This window comes from Bactrocera latifrons, unplaced genomic scaffold (genome assembly GCF_001853355.1).
Source record: "Bactrocera latifrons isolate USDA-ARS-PBARC rearing strain unplaced genomic scaffold, ASM185335v1 scaffold_151, whole genome shotgun sequence".
Taxonomy (NCBI): domain Eukaryota; kingdom Metazoa; phylum Arthropoda; class Insecta; order Diptera; family Tephritidae; genus Bactrocera; species Bactrocera latifrons.
In genome coordinates, this window is record NW_017534975.1 from 24,451 (window position 1) to 42,533 (window position 18,083).

Here is an 18,083-nt window from a genome sequence, read left to right on the forward strand (position 1 = left end):
GTTTTCATTGGGGTGGTTTTTTTACGTGGCGGGTCCCAAACCCAGCGCACAACCCTATGCAGGGAATGTTTCGCCTTCTCACTTTAGCTCACCTTCGAACGGATGTTCTTGGCTACCCAGAGGATACTTGGTCAAAGACCGGAAGTCGTGAGCTGCTTGAGTCATATGTAAAAGAATCGTTTCTGGCCACTCCCACGTGAATGGCGATCAGAAAACTTTCCTCACTTGCGTGAACTTCTACCCATGACTCCATCCTCCTATTCGGATTTTACTGCTTAAAATTTGACTGAGCTGAAACTTTATATTTTTCGCATTAGTTTTCAAAGTCACTCAAGTTCAATAACTTTAACAGAGGCATGGACGAATTGAATTCAGTTACAGCAACCAAAACGGTATAATGTTCCAATGAGTTCCCTAAGATAAATTTCCGAGATGCATACAAATTTCTTAACCTTACTTCCCTGATAGATGTTCACCAATTCAGCTTCAATTTTGAATTGTTGTTGTTCCAACCGCAGGAAGTATGTATTATGTAAATGAGCTTGAAAAACGCTGCCGAATCCACAGTCGATAGTTAGTAAAAAACTGGGTTAGTTCCAGTAGATCCGATTGTCATGGGAACGTTCTAATATTACTCTTCATTTTAGACTGATTCCAACACGTCAAGCGTATATCACACCCATCTGTATAAAACAATTTTGTAATTATTACTGAACTTTTCAGTACTTTGTAAATATTTATTTTGATTTTCGCTTTCGCCATAACGAGCTTTTAGAAATAATTTATGTGTCCCGAATTAGTTAGCAAATACATGCACACAACTGTATGCTTGTATGCTTTTTTTCATTAAAGTGCTAATAGATAGTTTTATGTCTTTTTGTTGTAATTTGAGTAATTAATGCATTTGCAATGTTTTTCTTTTATTTCCCTTTTATTTGCAGTTGTAAATCAACGCTATGAACCGGAAGTGCAAAATCCAGGAGGTTTTATTGGTAGCAATGTATTAATTAAATGTAATATTCCGTCGTTTGTTAAGGAGTATGTAACGGTAACATCATGGCTGCAGGAACCAAATTTCAATATATATCCATCGCTAGAAGGAGGTGAGTAGAAATTATATGTCTAGCTAATTACAAGTACAGTGGAGTCACGATAAAAGCGTCATACTCACTTAAAAAAAATTAAATGTCTTAAAAAGCCGCATAAATAAAATTTGTTTGGGAAATACTCAAATTCCGTTCTAATAAAAATATTTTTAAGTAGTATAAGTATTTTCAATTTCTTCGTTCGAGTCTTACAGAATAATATAGATTAAAATATTGGTCACTTTATCCAACCCCAGCGCATTAAAGGAATCTTTCGAAGATTACTTGTAGCTGTGGGGATACATCATTTTAATGAATTTGCTTTTTTTCGGCATTCAAGAAAAGTATATTCACTTTTTCATGTGCTACGATAGCCTTGAGTGGACAGTTTACATCGCAGAAGGTAATTAATATTTTTTCTAATGAAGTTGGTAACATGTTAGTGACAATATACTCTGCTTATGGTCCCAAGAGTTCTAAAATTGCAACAACTTTCAAAGTTCCAAAACGCAGGAGTCAAAAAAAAAAAAAAACACGGTCAAAATTTAGTCTACGCAACTATTTGCTTTTCGTTCTTCTTCTTCTTTACTGGCATAGACACCGCTTATGCGATTATAGCCGAGTTAACAACAGTGCGCCAGTCGTTTCTTCTTTTCTCTACGTGGCGCCAATTGGATATTCCAAGCGTAGCCAGGTCCTCTCCTCCTGGTCCTTCCAATGGAGTGGAGGTCTTCCTATTCCTCTGCTTTCAGACTCACTCAGAGCTGGAGTGTTTTCATCCATCTGGACAACATGACCTAGCCAGCGTAGCCGCTGTCTTTTAATACGCTGAACTATGTCAATGTCGTCGTCTATCTCCTACAGCTCATCGTTCCGTCGAATGCGATATTCGCTGCGGCCAACACGCTAAGGACCATAAATCTTTCGCATAACTTTTCTCTCGAAAACTCGCAAAATCGACTTATCAGTTGTTGTCATCGTCCAAGCCTCTGCACCATATATCAGGACGGGAATTATGAGTGACTTATAGAGTTTGGTTTTTGTTGTCGAGAGAGGACTTTGCTTCTCAATTGCCTACTCAGTCCGAAGTAGCACTTGTTGGTAAGAGATATCCTGCGTTGGATTTCGAGGCTGACGTTGTTGTTGGTGTTGATGCTGGTTCCTAAGTAGACGAAATTATCTATGACTGTCAACAGTGACATGGGTGCCTTGTCTCGAGTGCGATGACTGTTTGTTTGATGACAGGAGATATTTCGTCTTGCTTTTCATTAGTCTATAAAAATCATATGTAGATTTAGTAAAACAAAAAGGGTTAGTGAAAATGCCGAACCAACTACGAAATCTATCACCAAAGCACAACCTGCCAAGAGTAGTCAACAGACGGTTTCCTCTTCCACTTCAGTCTTCCATCTCTAGTGCTATGAGTTTTGATAGTTCGGTGTTTCAGTATGGAACACCCACACTACCCCTTACCCGGCCATCGACCATCCTTCATCGAGCCAGCTCGTTGCACATATCCTTGTTGAAAACTTTATTATTATTATATGCCACAACAGACCAAAGCTATTTAAATACCGAGTCACATGTACGTGGTCTGAGTTATTAGGAATGCATGCGTGGATGAATGTATGCAGTTGTAGTTAAGTATATAGCGGAAAAAGTTAGACAACGAATCCGCAAATGAAAGCAGCACTAAAATAAAATAAACGAATACAGTACTGCACACCACATTTCCGCTGAACCATAACCTTTTTGCCAGTTCATTTTTATCGCACACATTTTCTCACATTACTCTGTATTTTTAGATGGGAAAAATCATATGCTACCTACCGGCGAACTTCTGGTGTACAACATCACTCGCACCGATGCGCACAAAGTTTATCGCTGCCGCACCCATCACAAGCTGACGCAGGACTCCGTTGTGAGCAGCAATATGGGCAAAATTCAATTGACTGGTAAGTTAACTACAGCAACAACAATGTTAACCAAAAATAGTGGTAATCTAGCATCGCTAAAGCAACCGACGCTTGATCTCACCTTACGGCATTTAGTTTATTGATAGCCAATAGCCAAGCATGTTTATTTTAGTTGCGTGTTTTCTCAAGAAAAGAATGATCATTTTTTGTCATATTAAATCAAGCTGATATGTAGCATTTCGGAAATTCTGTGAACAAAACTTTGAATGTAAAACTTTAGTGAAATTTCTCTCCAATAATCATTTGATTTTACCATCGTTTCAAGTACTATTTTACCTCTATACCAACAGAGATCTGTCAGATATCTTGGTAAATCTAAGTATAGTTGAAGTGTATAATCTCTTCCCATTTGCTCTAATTCAAAAGGCTTTACAGGTTTGTCTTTGTCTTCGACGCCTGTTCGGTCACTTATTAATTTTTATTACTAATAACTTTGTAACTTCGTATAAGTGGATACATTAAGATCTGTATGTAGACGGTCCCAAGAACTCCCGAGAAGAGTTCTCTCGAGTGCTCCAAGTGCTTGTTATCTCGGTTCGGCCTCGTTCACGTTTCTGAACCGTATAATTGAACGGAAATAATAAGATATTTATAAAGCGAAATTTTTGTTCATTGATCCTTACAGCTTTTCAATTGCCTACCAATTCTAAAGCAGCACATGATTGTGAGTGTTTTTCTATGCTTAATATTCCGGCTTCGATTGTTTGTTGAATTTATGTTGGTTCCGAGATATACAAAGTCATTCACTTCAAATTAATGGTTGTCAACGTAGTTCTCAAGAAAGAAATCGGTGGTCTCCACAACACCAATTTCTTTTGCTTTTTTCTTGGCTAGTGCTGACTATTCTGTTGTTTAGGGCTAGTTATGATGATAATATCATCCGTGTATCTCATTTGCATTATACTTACATATATAATAGTTTTTAGGCAGTGCCACTGCGGCTACGATTACTAGCGCGTCTCACTTTTGCCGTCGTTATTTTAAGGAAGAATCACCCTATCTAAAACTTCTGAGAAGTCGAACGTCTCGGAGAGATCTTTCCCGATTTTTTTTGGTGGCTAACGTCATTATACATAATAGTATGGATTCGCACATTATGCTAATTGATTGGATTGGTGACGATTTTTTTGTCGAGAGTCAAACCGGTTGTTAATATTAAAACTCTAAATAAATTTTTGATCTGAAAAATTTACAGTAAAAATTTCAACAATAGTCTAGAGCATTACTGCAGCTGATTTAGTTTTACCTTCTAACTCGTCTAATACAATTGTGAGTATTTACTCAAGAAATTATTGAAATCTGTGAAGAAAATATTTTCAAAGCTATTCCATTGAAGTTCTTCTCTTCTCGGACTTTAAGGCTTAAGCTAGTGAAATTATAGTTGATGTACAGGGTTTGTCGGGAGTGTAATAGTATTGATAGCGTGCACGCACCGACTGGATTCGGTAAAGTGGTTATCTCAGAGAACCTGTGCAGTCAGGATCAAGCAGGCTTACGCAGATAATGCTTTAGAAAGAAGTGGTGTGTTTCGGTAGAGGTCGCTGATGCAGACTTATGAAGACCGTGCTGAGAGACCTGCAACTTCGAGAAACTCAGGCCGTCGACTACGTAATCCTTTAATTACCCATTTGTTAAGTCTATCAAAATCCGGAGACGCCTTCAATGCTTGGAAATCGAGCTGACAGCGCTGCATGGAGGCAAAAGGGCCTATTTTGAAAGTTTTTAAAGAATTGTAACGGTGGTTCAATATTTTTTTTTAAATCGACTGAATCCTATTATTTTCCTTACAAAGCCTGTATATTTACATATATGTTTCAAAAGAGAAAACTACAAACATCAGAAGATCCGTCTTTGGGCAAATTTTTCAAAAGTACAATAGTTTCCCTTTACATCATCTTCTGCTGAAATAGTAGAACGAAAAAAAAATTTTCAGATGGAAATTAGAATGCACAAAACTACTGTTACTAATTACCTACCTATTGAATGAAAAAGGTATACATCTTTCCTTCAGTTAACTAGGAATTGGTGCTATATTTTTGTTTTTAAGTTACTTGCTCCAATTTTTTGACGTCGACCAACTTTCGTTGATCGTGCGATTCGAATCTTTTAAGCTTGAAGTTTTTGCACATTGTAAATTTTCATTGTGTATAAGAATATTACTCAGTGTGGGAATGGAACCTGACTATTTTCCTTCGCAAATCGCTGCGAATGCGTTGCTAATGATTTGCACAACACTGTACCAAAGTGGCCACAGGCTTCACCAATCGCGTGTGAGTTTTTTAATGATGCGGTGTGTTAATTACATCGTCAAATTAATTAGCGATAGCTTCGAAGCTAAAAGCCAAACGCAACCTAGACATTAAGTTTGCAATAAGTATACACTTGAGGCCCCTGAAACGCACTCAAAAGCGCAAATAAACAACAAATAATAGGTTGTCAAAAAAGTCTTGCGGTATTTTTATTGAATTTTCAATTGTTCATACAATTTTATTTGATGACAGGTCTTTCGGAGCGTGGCGCATCTTCGACCACCTCTACACCAGAACGAAAATGTTGAAATCACCGTTGTGCAGTGGAAAAAGAAACTGTATCGGGTCCATAAACAGCACAAATTTTATTTGCCTTTATCGTAGTAGTACTGTAAAATATGCCGTATTTTCTGTTTATTTTGCTCCATGTTTGCGACGCTATAACTCACGAACAACTTAAAAGAAACGACAATCAATCAAATGAAATCGTAAGAAATGAGCTTTCCAAAAAGGTATAGCATGACCCGATGCGACGAATAAAACTGGAACGACGCGCTCTCAGCGCCAACTAGCGAAAATATCGCAAGCCTTTTTTGACAACCAATATTTAGTGTGTGGAACGCACCTCATATGTTAAATTCTGTTTCATTTTGGTTGAGTTTTTTGCAGGTGTTTTTGTTTTTGTTGTTATTATTGGTAACTGCTTTCTATAAGATATGCCATTGTAATATTTTTGTAATTTTACACTATCCCTCCTTTCTTTCTCTTTTTGTACTCCACAGAAATGCGTGAACTCGTGCCGCCCATTATGAATGAGAAGGCCACAAGCGTGGTAGCACGCTTGGGCGATCCCGTTGTCGTGCCATGCGTGGCGTACGCAAACCCGAAGCCTGTCTATCGGTAATTATTGTATATTAATCATTTAACGGTTCTTTCAATTTTACCTGCAGCGCTCGATTTAGTGAGACTTCCTTGTCGATTTATTTTATACGGTTCGATCTCACCAAAGAATAATCAGTTTCATTATTAATACTAGAAACCTCCGAAATAAGTTAGTTATTGGTATCCCCAATCTATCCCTTCAAAAAATTTCAATTTGGGATACAACTAAAATAGTTTTATTATGTTAAATAAATCAGTCCTCAATCAACTAGCACACATTCATACACCAATTATGGCTAGATGGTTCTGTCTGCGAAGCGTATGGGTCTGGTAATGGACGAGAGAAAAGTTTTGCGAAAGATTTATGGTCCTTCCCTCATTGGCAACGGCGAGTACAGCAGTCGATGGAACAATGAGCTGTACGAGATATACGATAATATTGACATAGTTCAACGAATTAAGACACAGCGGCTATGCTGGCTAAGTCTAATTGCTTGGATAGAACAAAACAGAGAGAAGGACCTGGTTGCACTTTTTATCTCGAGTTGGAGCTAAAAGAAAAGACGACTAGCACGCTGTTGTTAGCTCGCGTAAGCGGTGTCTACGCTACTAAAGAAGAAGAATAAGATTCTCTTATGATTTACTCTGAACGATACTTTCGACAGTTAATAGTTGCCCAACCACAGGCAACCAATAGAACACCCTTTTTGCAGTTATTGAGAGTGTAGTATCTTCTCTACGAAGCAGCTTCCCGAAATAATAACATAGCCAGTTATCCAAACCAGTCTAATCATACAGTAACTCGTTGCTAGAGATGAGAGTTCTTGATCATACTGTAAGCGAACACGAGGCTAATTTCGCCAATCTCCAATGTCGGATAGTCATCTCTCCGAAGGAGGCTGTACTCAGCAATAAATCTACTGCTACCTTTGTGGCAACCTGCTTAAAACCGGAACTGATGGTTGGTTTCGGACAGTGAACTAGCATCCCAAACCAATATCTGAGATGGAGACGTCATCCAGCACCATCGATTATCATTTCTGAAACTACAAAGAAAAACCTATGTAAAGCACCTCATGTGAAAAATGAAGTTGAAGGTGAACAGAGAGAGCTAAGCGAACAATAAGAAACTGAGTCTTCAATGTTCTGATATGTGAAAATTCGCAAGACATACCAAATGATAGAGAATACCGAATGGTAATAAACTGGCGCAAAAGAAAAAGCAAAAGAAACTTCTGCGTGCATTTTATAAATTTTAAATTTTCCATATTTTTAACAAGCACAAAGTTTAATGTAAAATTTTTTGCGAAAGGTTTTTTAATGAACTCTGAGATTAGGGAAACTTTTTATTTAAAAGTCACAACAGTGCAAGTGATCGAAGATATACAGGTATCGTCAGCTCCCCGCAATGACTTTTCTATTTAAATTACTCTCTTTCGTTTTTGAGAAACGAAAGCCACATTAAATTAATGAAATAACTGCGGACAATTAAAATTGACAAAATTTAAACGAATGTGGAGAGTTTAAGATGAAAATGGAAGCAAAAAATATGAGGGTGCCATCATAAGCACTACGGACTCAAATGCCGCCACCTCTGCTCACTTACGGCAGTGTACGTATGTATGTGACGAAATGTTTGCAAGGGAATATTGTGCATATTTGGGTAAAAGCTTGTCGGCACACCAAGTCAAGCTAAGACAAAACGAACCGACCAGCAACAGCAGGAGCTGGCGAAGGGTATGGGCAACTATGTCAGGAACAAGCAGGGAAATAATTTAACACACATGACTGCTGCAACTGTCCCGTGGTACGCTGGAGCCGTGGAAACCAACCGTGCCAGGCGAATCACAAAGGGAAAATGTAAAAAGCAGAAAATTAAGAAGCAGAAAACCTAAAAGCCAGAACGACATAAACAAACAACAACAAAAGAAGAAGAAAAACCGACCCAAGCAAAGCGAAAAAAAAAGTCTAGAAAATGTGAAGTGTTGTGCGGTCATATGCGAGTGAGTTTGTGTGACATAGAACCGGAAAGAAACTCAAGCGACAGTGGAAATACTCAAGCGTGCCTATTGGTCTGGGAAGAATGAGCGCAACTTCGCATTGTGGCTGTTAGGCGTACGCGCTTTTTTGTATGCTACATTTATTATGTGTGATAAATATGTGTTGAGACAGTTTTTGCCTTGTCCACATACGTATACGCCCATATTACAGTTGATACGCTCGAGTCCATTGACATGCAGTATTTTAATATGCCTCGGCTAGCAGGTTGCCGGCAACAACATACTATATGTCTATAATAGCGACCACCACAAACAGTGGCATTAGCAACATCAGATGTGCACAGATACGTGAAATAATCATGACAGGAAGGCGCCCAATTTGATATTTATATATATATGTTTTGTAAATCAGATCTCGTCCTGTGGAAAATTAAGTTTTTCTTTCTCAAGCGGAACCAAACCCATTTATTTCCGAGAGTTATGGGCACAACCATCTCTTTTTTGTTGGCGCAGACATAGTACAAGATAGAAATCCTTTCAATCGACACCATAAAGCTGAACGCTACAAAGCAACTCAAATATTTGAAATTCATATATTGGGTATATGAACACTAAAAGTAAAATTGTCCCAATGTTTTCCAATTTTGGCATTAGAACAAAGCATTACCAGAAATATATATCTTAGAATTTTATTCAAATAACCTACAAATTAGCCAATAAATATTGGGTTGGCAAGTATCTCCCTTCCGCTTTTTTGCTCTTTATTCAATGCTTTATAAAAAGTGTTCCAGTGATCGGGACCGTTTCGTTGGATAATCTGTTTCTCAGGTAGATAGTAGAATTAAGTGTCTGGCTATATGGGGGCAGCTCATAGTGGATGATTCTTTTCCAATCCCACCAAACACACAGCCAAACCTTCCTGTCCGTCAATCCCGACTTGGCCACTGTTTGGTACGATTTACCGGCCTTCGACCACGACCGTTTACCATCCAGTTACCATCCGCAGCAAAAATAGGTCGAGTTCGTGCCATTCAAGCAGCATATCGCAGGCATTGATTCGGTCCCGAAGGTTTTTTTGCATTAAATCATGAGGCACCCAAACAACATGTTTTTTTGTATTTCCAGCCTTATGTAGATTGTTTAATATGGTTTGGTGACTAACACTCATCTTCTGGGACATACCAGTACTGGGTTTGATTGGAATTCGTAGTCCACAGGTCTTCCTCCGACTGTCTTATCCATGGTGTCGTTTTCACCAGCTCTGAAACGTCGAAACCATTCCTCAGCTAGATCCAAAGTAATCATGCATAGCGTAGTTTTGTAGGAAATGTGTTCTTTGGCTTAAGCATACGAGCTCTGTAGCGCCTTATACATAGCCGCGAAATTCAATTGGAAGAGAGATATTTGACAACTTAATATAATATATAAGTCTCTGCGTTTTAAAAGTCGAACGGATTCCAAAATTCTTACATTAGATGTATGAGAGTTAGGCGTCGCATACATCTACTTTGATCCAATTTAGGCACAAGAATTCACTGTTATTAGAACAGTTCAAAAATGTTTACATTAGGCCTATTCGAGTTATGGGAAGTACGGCCCAATTTTATCAATTTTTAGTAGTTAGGCGCAACATTATCAAAAAAATATTCCTATTCGTTCTATGTTAACTCATACTGACGATTATCATATCAGACATCTTACTGGCATTGTTGGAATATCGGAAGCAGCAGTGAATACACTGTGAGAGATAATTTGGGACTTAGGAAAGTGAAATAACGAAATTGTTTTCGAAAAACAGCGTCGCGTTAACGTCGCTGAAACAATGCTATTATTACTGCCGATTAGATTTGGATCAATGATTAGCAGCCGGATATACACGACCAGTCGGCCGAATATCGAAGCCGAAAAAATATCCCAAATCAGGTCAAAACTCAAAGTTATGTCGTCAGTTTTCTGCGCTTATCGAGGTATGGTGCACTTCGAATTCCTTCTGACCGGTCAAACTGTCCATGAGGAATACTATTTGAGGGTTCTGCGTCGTTTGCGCAAAATAGGCCGAAATTATAGGCACAACGATAATCCGCATCCCGCATTAATTCTTCTGAATTGTGGTTATTTCGGGAAGATAACTAAAGTTTCTATAGCCTATACATTTTCTGAATATGAAAAATAAAATTCCACATATTTCAACTATTACAAATTACTTATAGCTGGCATACGAAACGACCAAACAACGAGGAGTCCATACAGCATTTGCTGGCGACAGGTCGTGCAAAAATTAAGGAAGGCACGCTAATTATAACCGCAGTCGATCGGTCCGACAGCGGAGCCTTCTTCTGCACTGCCACCAACTCGGAAGGCAGCGAAACTTTGGAAGTACAAATTGCCGTTACATCACCGCTCACTGCCAGCATCCAACCCACCGTGCAAACAGTGAATCTGGGAAAAACCGCAAACTTGGTGAGTTTCATAGCCACCAGGCGAAAATTTAATTGAATATTCGCGAAATTTATTTGAAACACACAAAAAACTCACTTAAATTTCGCACAATTAGCCTAATGATTGGCGCTTTTATATAGCTCTAAGAGTGTTTATGTTCTTTTCATTAGATTTGCAGCATTTCGGGCTTCCCAAAACAGAGTGTTCTTTGGCTGAAGGATGGTCAACCACTGCGTTCCGGCGCACGCGTCCGTCTACTCTCCACAGAGCACATACGCATTACGTCCATTACAAAGGAAGACAAGGGGATGTATCAGTGTATTGTGAAAAATGATTTGGAGTCGGCCCAAGCCACAGCGGAATTGCGACTAGGAGGTGAGTGGAATGCTAATTATGGCAATTACTTGATTTTATTTCATAATTGAAATCAAGCTTTCTTTGAAAGTGTGAGCATGGTATTCAAAGGGCTGGGTCAAAAAGAGAATTGAAAGATAAATTGGAAAATGTTGTAGAACAGTAGCACCGGCATGGCATTTTCTTTTCTACATTTTGGCATTCTTAGTGCCCCACTTAGTTTATTCATTCGTAATTGTCTCTCAATGACGAACTGCTATAACGGACTTTCATAATAACTATTAAGCTTAAATTCTGGGCAAATCTGTCTTCTTAACTTTAGGAACTTGGATCTAACACATGTTTCAGGTTCTGATAGGTGTAGCGAGTTTTGTTAATAATATTTCAGATTATACTTACTTAACTGAAAACATAATTTTCTTGCAGAGGTGGCACCGCAACTAATCTACAAATTCATCGAACAGACTATACAACCAGGACCGTCAGTTTCGCTGAAGTGCAGCGCCAGTGGCAATCCAACACCGAAAATTGTCTGGCACTTGGATGGATTTCCGCTACCAAATGTGAGTATGGCAATCCTACTCATATATTTAACCTATATTATTATGTATAACTAATAAGTTCATATATAAGTAGCATAAATGGCAAATGTTGACTCAACTTCCGTTTCAGTATAGTTGGCTGTACTATATATATGACTTTAGCGGTGCCCTAATTGCTTTTAAGATCACAATTAAATATACCGTTGTACATTCTCACAACTTGAAAGTAGAGAGCGTTCCAAGTGTAACCTGTTCTCAATGGCATTGCGCAACAACAGTTCATTAATAGGATTAAAACAGAAAAATAGAGAGAAACATTACCAACTCGATTGCTCCCCTGACAATTAGGTTGCTCCACATTTTGCACATTTTGTTGGCGCTGCTAAAGTCTTCAAATTTGAAATTCAATTCTTCCATTTGTGGAAATTGCATATACTATATGCATACATACATACATAGGTAGTTATTTACGTAATTGGTGTTTTTTAGTCGTTTTTTGTCGAGTGTATAATACGCAGCGAAGACGCTTTTCTTGCTGTGAAACAGAGTATCGAAGAAGAGCCAAATAAGTTCATACGCAACAATTGAAGCTTTGTCCATCCAATCGATTTTACGAAAGAATATTGGGCTTACAGCTGCTGCAAAAAATGAGTTGAACGAACAGCAACTGTGTCGCAAGCTCTGTGAATACATCCAAAACAAACTGGCCATTGGTCCCGATTTTTACCAAAAAGTTTTCTTAGGCGAAGCTGACTTTTGATTGAATGGGTACGTTAACGAACAAAGTTGTCGCATTTGGAGTGAGTACACTGCAGTAAATTCTCAGATGGTCAGGTGCACTCTATGGTTAGAGAGAATCTTCGGTCTCTATTTCTTTAAAAATTAGCCAAGATTAATGACTTTTTCGTGCCTGGATTGATGGCTGTTAAAGTGGCCAACTTTTGGCTAAATCGAAATAATCTATTTATTGAAGGAAACTTTTGGGTATTGTGTGTTTCTTTTTATTATCTTGACATATTGAAAAAGATGTACTCGTGTTGCACCAACACACTGGCGCTTACATACCCATACAATTTATAGTGCAGGGAGCTTTCTCTTCTCGTGATGAACAAGAGTTATGTTAAAAGCATTAAAAACCACTGTTGATATGTTCCACAGACTTGTCGTGATGTATTGCAGCATAGAAATACATGAATTATTTTATTTCGAACTTCATTGTATAGTATCAAAAGACGGTATTTTGATTGGAACTTCTAAGAGAACAAAAAGATATGAGCCATCTAAGCTGTTTATCCCAGTTATAAATATTTGGTACTGGTAACGATTCTGGTTTTATTCGTTAGTCACTTTTCAATTTTTTTATACCCTTAGCAGGGTATTTGGCATGACCTATTGTCTAAAGAAATTGTTCAGAACGGATCACAATAACGTTTAGCTGGAATATAAATACATTGATTTTGGCGAAAAAACCATTTGTTTTGTGTTTTTTTTTTTAAGTCCTTTTTACTTTGGACCTCACCTTGTAGAACTTTAAGCCAAAAATAGTATGACTTTTTAATTTAAATTTCGAACGAAAACCCATTTATCGAAATATTTTTTCCTATGTTGGTATGACTGTCAGTGACATCTGTGTTTAAATACCACATCACAATAATCCTTATTGGTTGTTATGCGCTTGTCGTCTGTCGTCCTTAAGGACATAAAGTGCATTCGGCGATTTTTACGATGAGTGAAGTTATTCAACAAAGAAAGTTTCAGTTAATTTTGGTCAGTTCCATTAAATTTGGTGTGCAGAATAAAATTTTTGGTGCCGACCCTAAAAAAATAAAAGTACAATTGATTCCAAAATCACTAAGGATGTCATGAGACATATATTACTGGCGTTGAGTTTTGAATCTATGCTTACAATTCGGAAATAAACAATCAATCGACCGAAAGATCAGGGTTATATTGACAGCTTTCTTCGATTATCGAGGTGTGGTGCACTCCGAATTCCTTCCGATCGGCCAAACTATCAACAAGGAACCTTATCTGAGTTTTATGTGTCGGTTGCGCGTTTGCGTTGATTCTTCGTGAGATTTTCGCCCAATTTTTAATCCATATCGTGCCGCAACCACCATATTTGTTGAAGACAATAAACGAGAATCGGTACGCGTATTGACGGAAATTCTGGAAATTTACTCTAACAACTCTTTCGACGATTAGAAGAAGAACGTTGCTATAAGTGTTTTGGTATCTAGAAGAACGACATAGATTTTGAAGAATAAATTAGCAATTTGAAGACTGTAAACAAGTTTTACTATTTTTTACTCATAGTGGAAATTTAGCAAGAAAAAAAAGGAATGGCGGACTTTGTAGACGGGCGTAATCGGACTAACGCTACGCCCACAAAATGCTAAGAAAAGAAAATTTATAAAATGGCTAACTAAGCACTAAACCAAGAAACAGAACTTTAATTTCACACAGAAGATTGCTGTAGAACGAGCTACAATAGCCAAACAGTGTGAAAAAGGATGAAACCGGATAATAACCTCTAAACTAAACACGCCAAAGCCATTCAGTTTTGCGGCCGAATTCGTACGACATTATACGATTAGGCGTAAAAATAGGTCGATGCGCATGGCACCGTCCATTATTAAGCAAAATCACATATCTGGAGGTCCGTAAAACCGATTTCAACGAACTTCAATATTTAAAATTCTTGTGTTACATACCGAATTATTTTCTTCCAGTAAACAAATCTTGAAGAAATTAATATAACGGTATAAACACCATTCAAACCCCTAGATACCAAATATTTGAACCCCTGTATCTGTAGTTGAGTTTAACATGAACTATCGGTATGGAATATATACAATTGAAATTAAGAAATTTGTGTCGCAAATGGGTTGAAGACGGTCAATACTTCCCTGAACCCCCATATAGCTAATATAGAGATTTTCGAGCTTTCGGGCGGATCTATACTGTATATATGGATGAATATTTGAGTTATCTCAACGAAAATTACAGAACGTGGTTTACTCATAACAGTGTATTTTTCAGTCTATAATGCGGAAAATTGGGAGATACATCAGCTCGGCCTCCATATAATAAACATAGGGGTAACATCCGTCCTTTGCTTTGATTCTTGCAAGTTGCCAGAGCATAAAATGTTCTCTAACGCCCCAACCTAACACTTCCTTACTTGTTAATGCTATAGATTAGTGTTGCTGACAGTTTCGTTGATGCTATAGTTGCTGGTGGCCGCTAGGCCAAGCGACGAAAGCGTACTTCGCATAAATCGAGTTCTGATGTTATGCACGAGAGGATACGCAAATTAAAGTCATCGTCAGAATCCTGCGCACTTGAAGTCTCCAATGCATCCATCTTAAAATGTACGCCGCAAACCTTCTAGACACTGGAGTACTAAGCCATATGTTTGCCCATTTGGTCTTCTCTTGCCGGCTGCGTTAGTTGCGCTGCTATTTTGCGTTGGTGCTTTGCGTTAATGCCCTAGTTGCGACAACAAAAGTGGTTGACAGCTTGAAAACTGCAACTGGAAAGTTCAATCAATTCTGTTGTTGTGGTTGCAGTTGCTGGTTCCATTGTAGTTTTAGCCATATTGCACATATGCGTTCCGATATATGCCATCAACACTACACATAAAACTTTAAACTCTGACTATGGCTTTGAAAAATTTCAATTCGCTACTACTTTGAGAATAAGAAATAAATTAAATATATGAGAATGTAAGTTCTTAAAAAAAATTGTCTGGAAGATGTAGCCTCGCTTAATATTAAACTTCTGTCGAATTTATTGTCGAGGCAGGTGTGAGTATGTGTTGATGTAAAAACTGAAAAAAAAAATTCCAAAATGAATACTTCCCTGCACAGTCTTCTAATAACTAAACGTCGTAAGATTCCGACAGTTAAAGACCAGCTTGTTATACAAAATCACATATACATATATGGTAACATATAATGTAGGCAAGAGAATGTATCGTAAACAAACTCCCCAAGCCAGGCGCTGTAGCTTAACACTAAGGGGTCGCTATTTTTATACTCTCGCAACAATGTTGCTAAAGAGGGTATTATAGTTTTGTTCACATAACGGTTGTTTGTTAGTCCTAAAACTAAAAGAGTCGGATATAGAGTTATATATACCAAAATGATCAGGGTGACGAGTAGAGTTGAAATCCGGATGTCTGTCTGTGCGTCCGTCCGTCTGTCCGTATGTCCGTCCGTCCGTGCCAGCTGTAACTTGAGTAAAAATTGAGATATCATGATGAAACTTGGTACTCGTATTTCTTGGCTCCATAAGAAGTTTAAGTTCGAAGATGGACAAAATCGGCCCACTGCCACGCCCACTAAATGGCGGAAACCGAAAACCTATAAAGTGTCATAACTAAGCCATAAATAAAGATATTAAAGTGAAATTTGGCAAAAAGGATCGCACTAGGGAGGGGCATATTTGGCCGTAATTTTTTGGAAAAGTGGGCGTGGCCCCGGCCCCTACTAAGTTTTTTGTACATATCTCGGAAACTGCTACAGCTATATCAACCAAACTCTATAGAGTCGTTTCCTTCAGGCATTGTCATATACAGTTCAAAAATGGAAGAAGTCGGACAATAACCACGCCCACCTCCCATACAAAGGTTATGTTGAAAATCACTAAAAGTGTGTTAACCGACTAACGAAAAACGTCAGAAACACTAAATTTTACAGAATAAATGTCAGAAGGAATCTGCACCCAGGCCTTTTTTAAAAATTGAAAATGGGTGTGGCGACGCCCACTTATGGACCAAAAACCTTATCTCAGGAACTACTCCACCGATTTCAATAAAATTCGGTGTATAATATTTTCTTAACACCCTGATGACATGTACGAAATATGGGTGAAATCGGTTCATAACCACGCCTTCTTCCTATGTAACGCTATTTTGAATTCCATCTGATGCCTTCGCTGTATAATATATACATTAGGAACCAATGATGATAGCGGAATAAAACTTTACACAAATACGGTATTTGAGCTGAGGTATCCCTTGTGGAAAAATTGTCGTGATCGGACTATAACTTTTCAATGCAATTAAAATAATCTAATTAATTTACAGCAAAATAAAAAAATATGTAAATGACGGATAATGAAATCTCGATTATCACTTTATCATGCGAGAGTATAAAATGTTCGGTGACACCCGAACTTAGCCCTTCCTTACTTGTTTCTATTTAATTGTAGCTCGAAAATCTACAGCGCCTGGCTGGAAATAGGATTTTTTGTTTACTCAACGGTCTTCGTGTACACTGTCAGCTTTGGCTGCTATATTTTCTTCACACGGTGCTGGACGTGGTCCAATAATGAGTTCTGGGTCTCAAGATGGGTGATGGTGTTGCGAAAAGTACGCTCAGTAATTCTTTACAGAACGTAAATTTTCGTTAAAAGTTCAATGATTTGTAAACGTTGTCAGGTGTTGTCTTGCCTTGATGAAATAACAAAAAATACAGAACAAAAATAACATACAGTATGTAAATATTTTCAAGATTATCTAATATATAAAATTTCCATGTCACAATGTTAGTTACCGTAGTCCGCCGAAAGTGCTTTACCGATTTTTACCATATTTTATATGTACTCAGTAGATCTGAGAATCGTCTACTATCCTCTAAAAGTCGAAAAATTGGACAATTCCTAAAATTAACATTTTCCTCACAAATTTGTTTTGTTTTGTTTTTCAATATTTTGATATTATTCCGGCTATTTATGTGTTTATGTTTCACACAAAGTGATCAATAACAGATTAAAATTTGTTACGAAACTACGAAGAGGTCGCGCTAATATTGGTCGGCGTTCTTTTTGTCATCAACGTATGGCAGCCCAAGTCACATTAACGAGTACTTCCAGGATGCGTTGGCATAAGTGTGGATTTATGGATTGCTGTCAATCAGCAAGCGATGAACATGACTTTTAAAACAAACAGCTGATGTTTGATGGACTTTATCTTGAAACAACGTATAGGTGGTGCCAGCAATTACAATTTCTGGAACATGACAACCACTGGAATCAAACGCGATCAAACGTTCGCACACTTTGCGCGATGATCTTTTCAACATATCAGCCTTCAAATCTGTGTCTATCGTCTTGACAATGAAGACGAAGCAGTGAATTGTCCAGTAGAGTTTCTAAATTCTTTGGAGAGCCTTGGTATGCATCATTTGCGTCTCAAAGTTGGATCTGCCATTACTATGTTTCGCAATCTTTATGCGTCGCAAGTGTGTAATGGAACCGGGCAGATTGTGATGCAGCTATCGAATACAAGGTGGATAGAAGTGTGTGGCATAAGTCTGGAAATGCCATCTTTTTCACACGGCCTGCTATACGTGGCGTGTGCATAATTCCGAAACCAATCTTCTCTATACATTTAAGCACCAGAACAGAGACCAAAAAATTTTGTTTATCAAGCTGCGCTACATTGAAAAGAATCTAGAGAAATCGCAAATAAATGATTTAAACACAAAATATAGTACATTCAACTTTTTTCCATTGCAAAACGCATAATTTCACGCCAGACAACGCCTGC

General features: G+C 38.0%; 1 protein-coding gene across 1 annotated transcript in view; it reads left to right on the forward strand.

The window, feature by feature from the left end:
- LOC108965955 (Down syndrome cell adhesion molecule-like protein Dscam2) overlaps nt 1-18,083 on the forward strand; it is a gene marked incomplete at its 5' end in the record, with an annotated part of 86,620 nt that overhangs the window by 19,858 nt on the left and 48,679 nt on the right. The window contains 6 exon segments of the mRNA XM_018928641.1: nt 942-1,103; nt 2,891-3,040; nt 6,093-6,210; nt 10,403-10,652; nt 10,802-11,006; nt 11,412-11,548. Coding sequence (XP_018784186.1) covers nt 942-1,103; nt 2,891-3,040; nt 6,093-6,210; nt 10,403-10,652; nt 10,802-11,006; nt 11,412-11,548 — 1,022 coding nt within the window.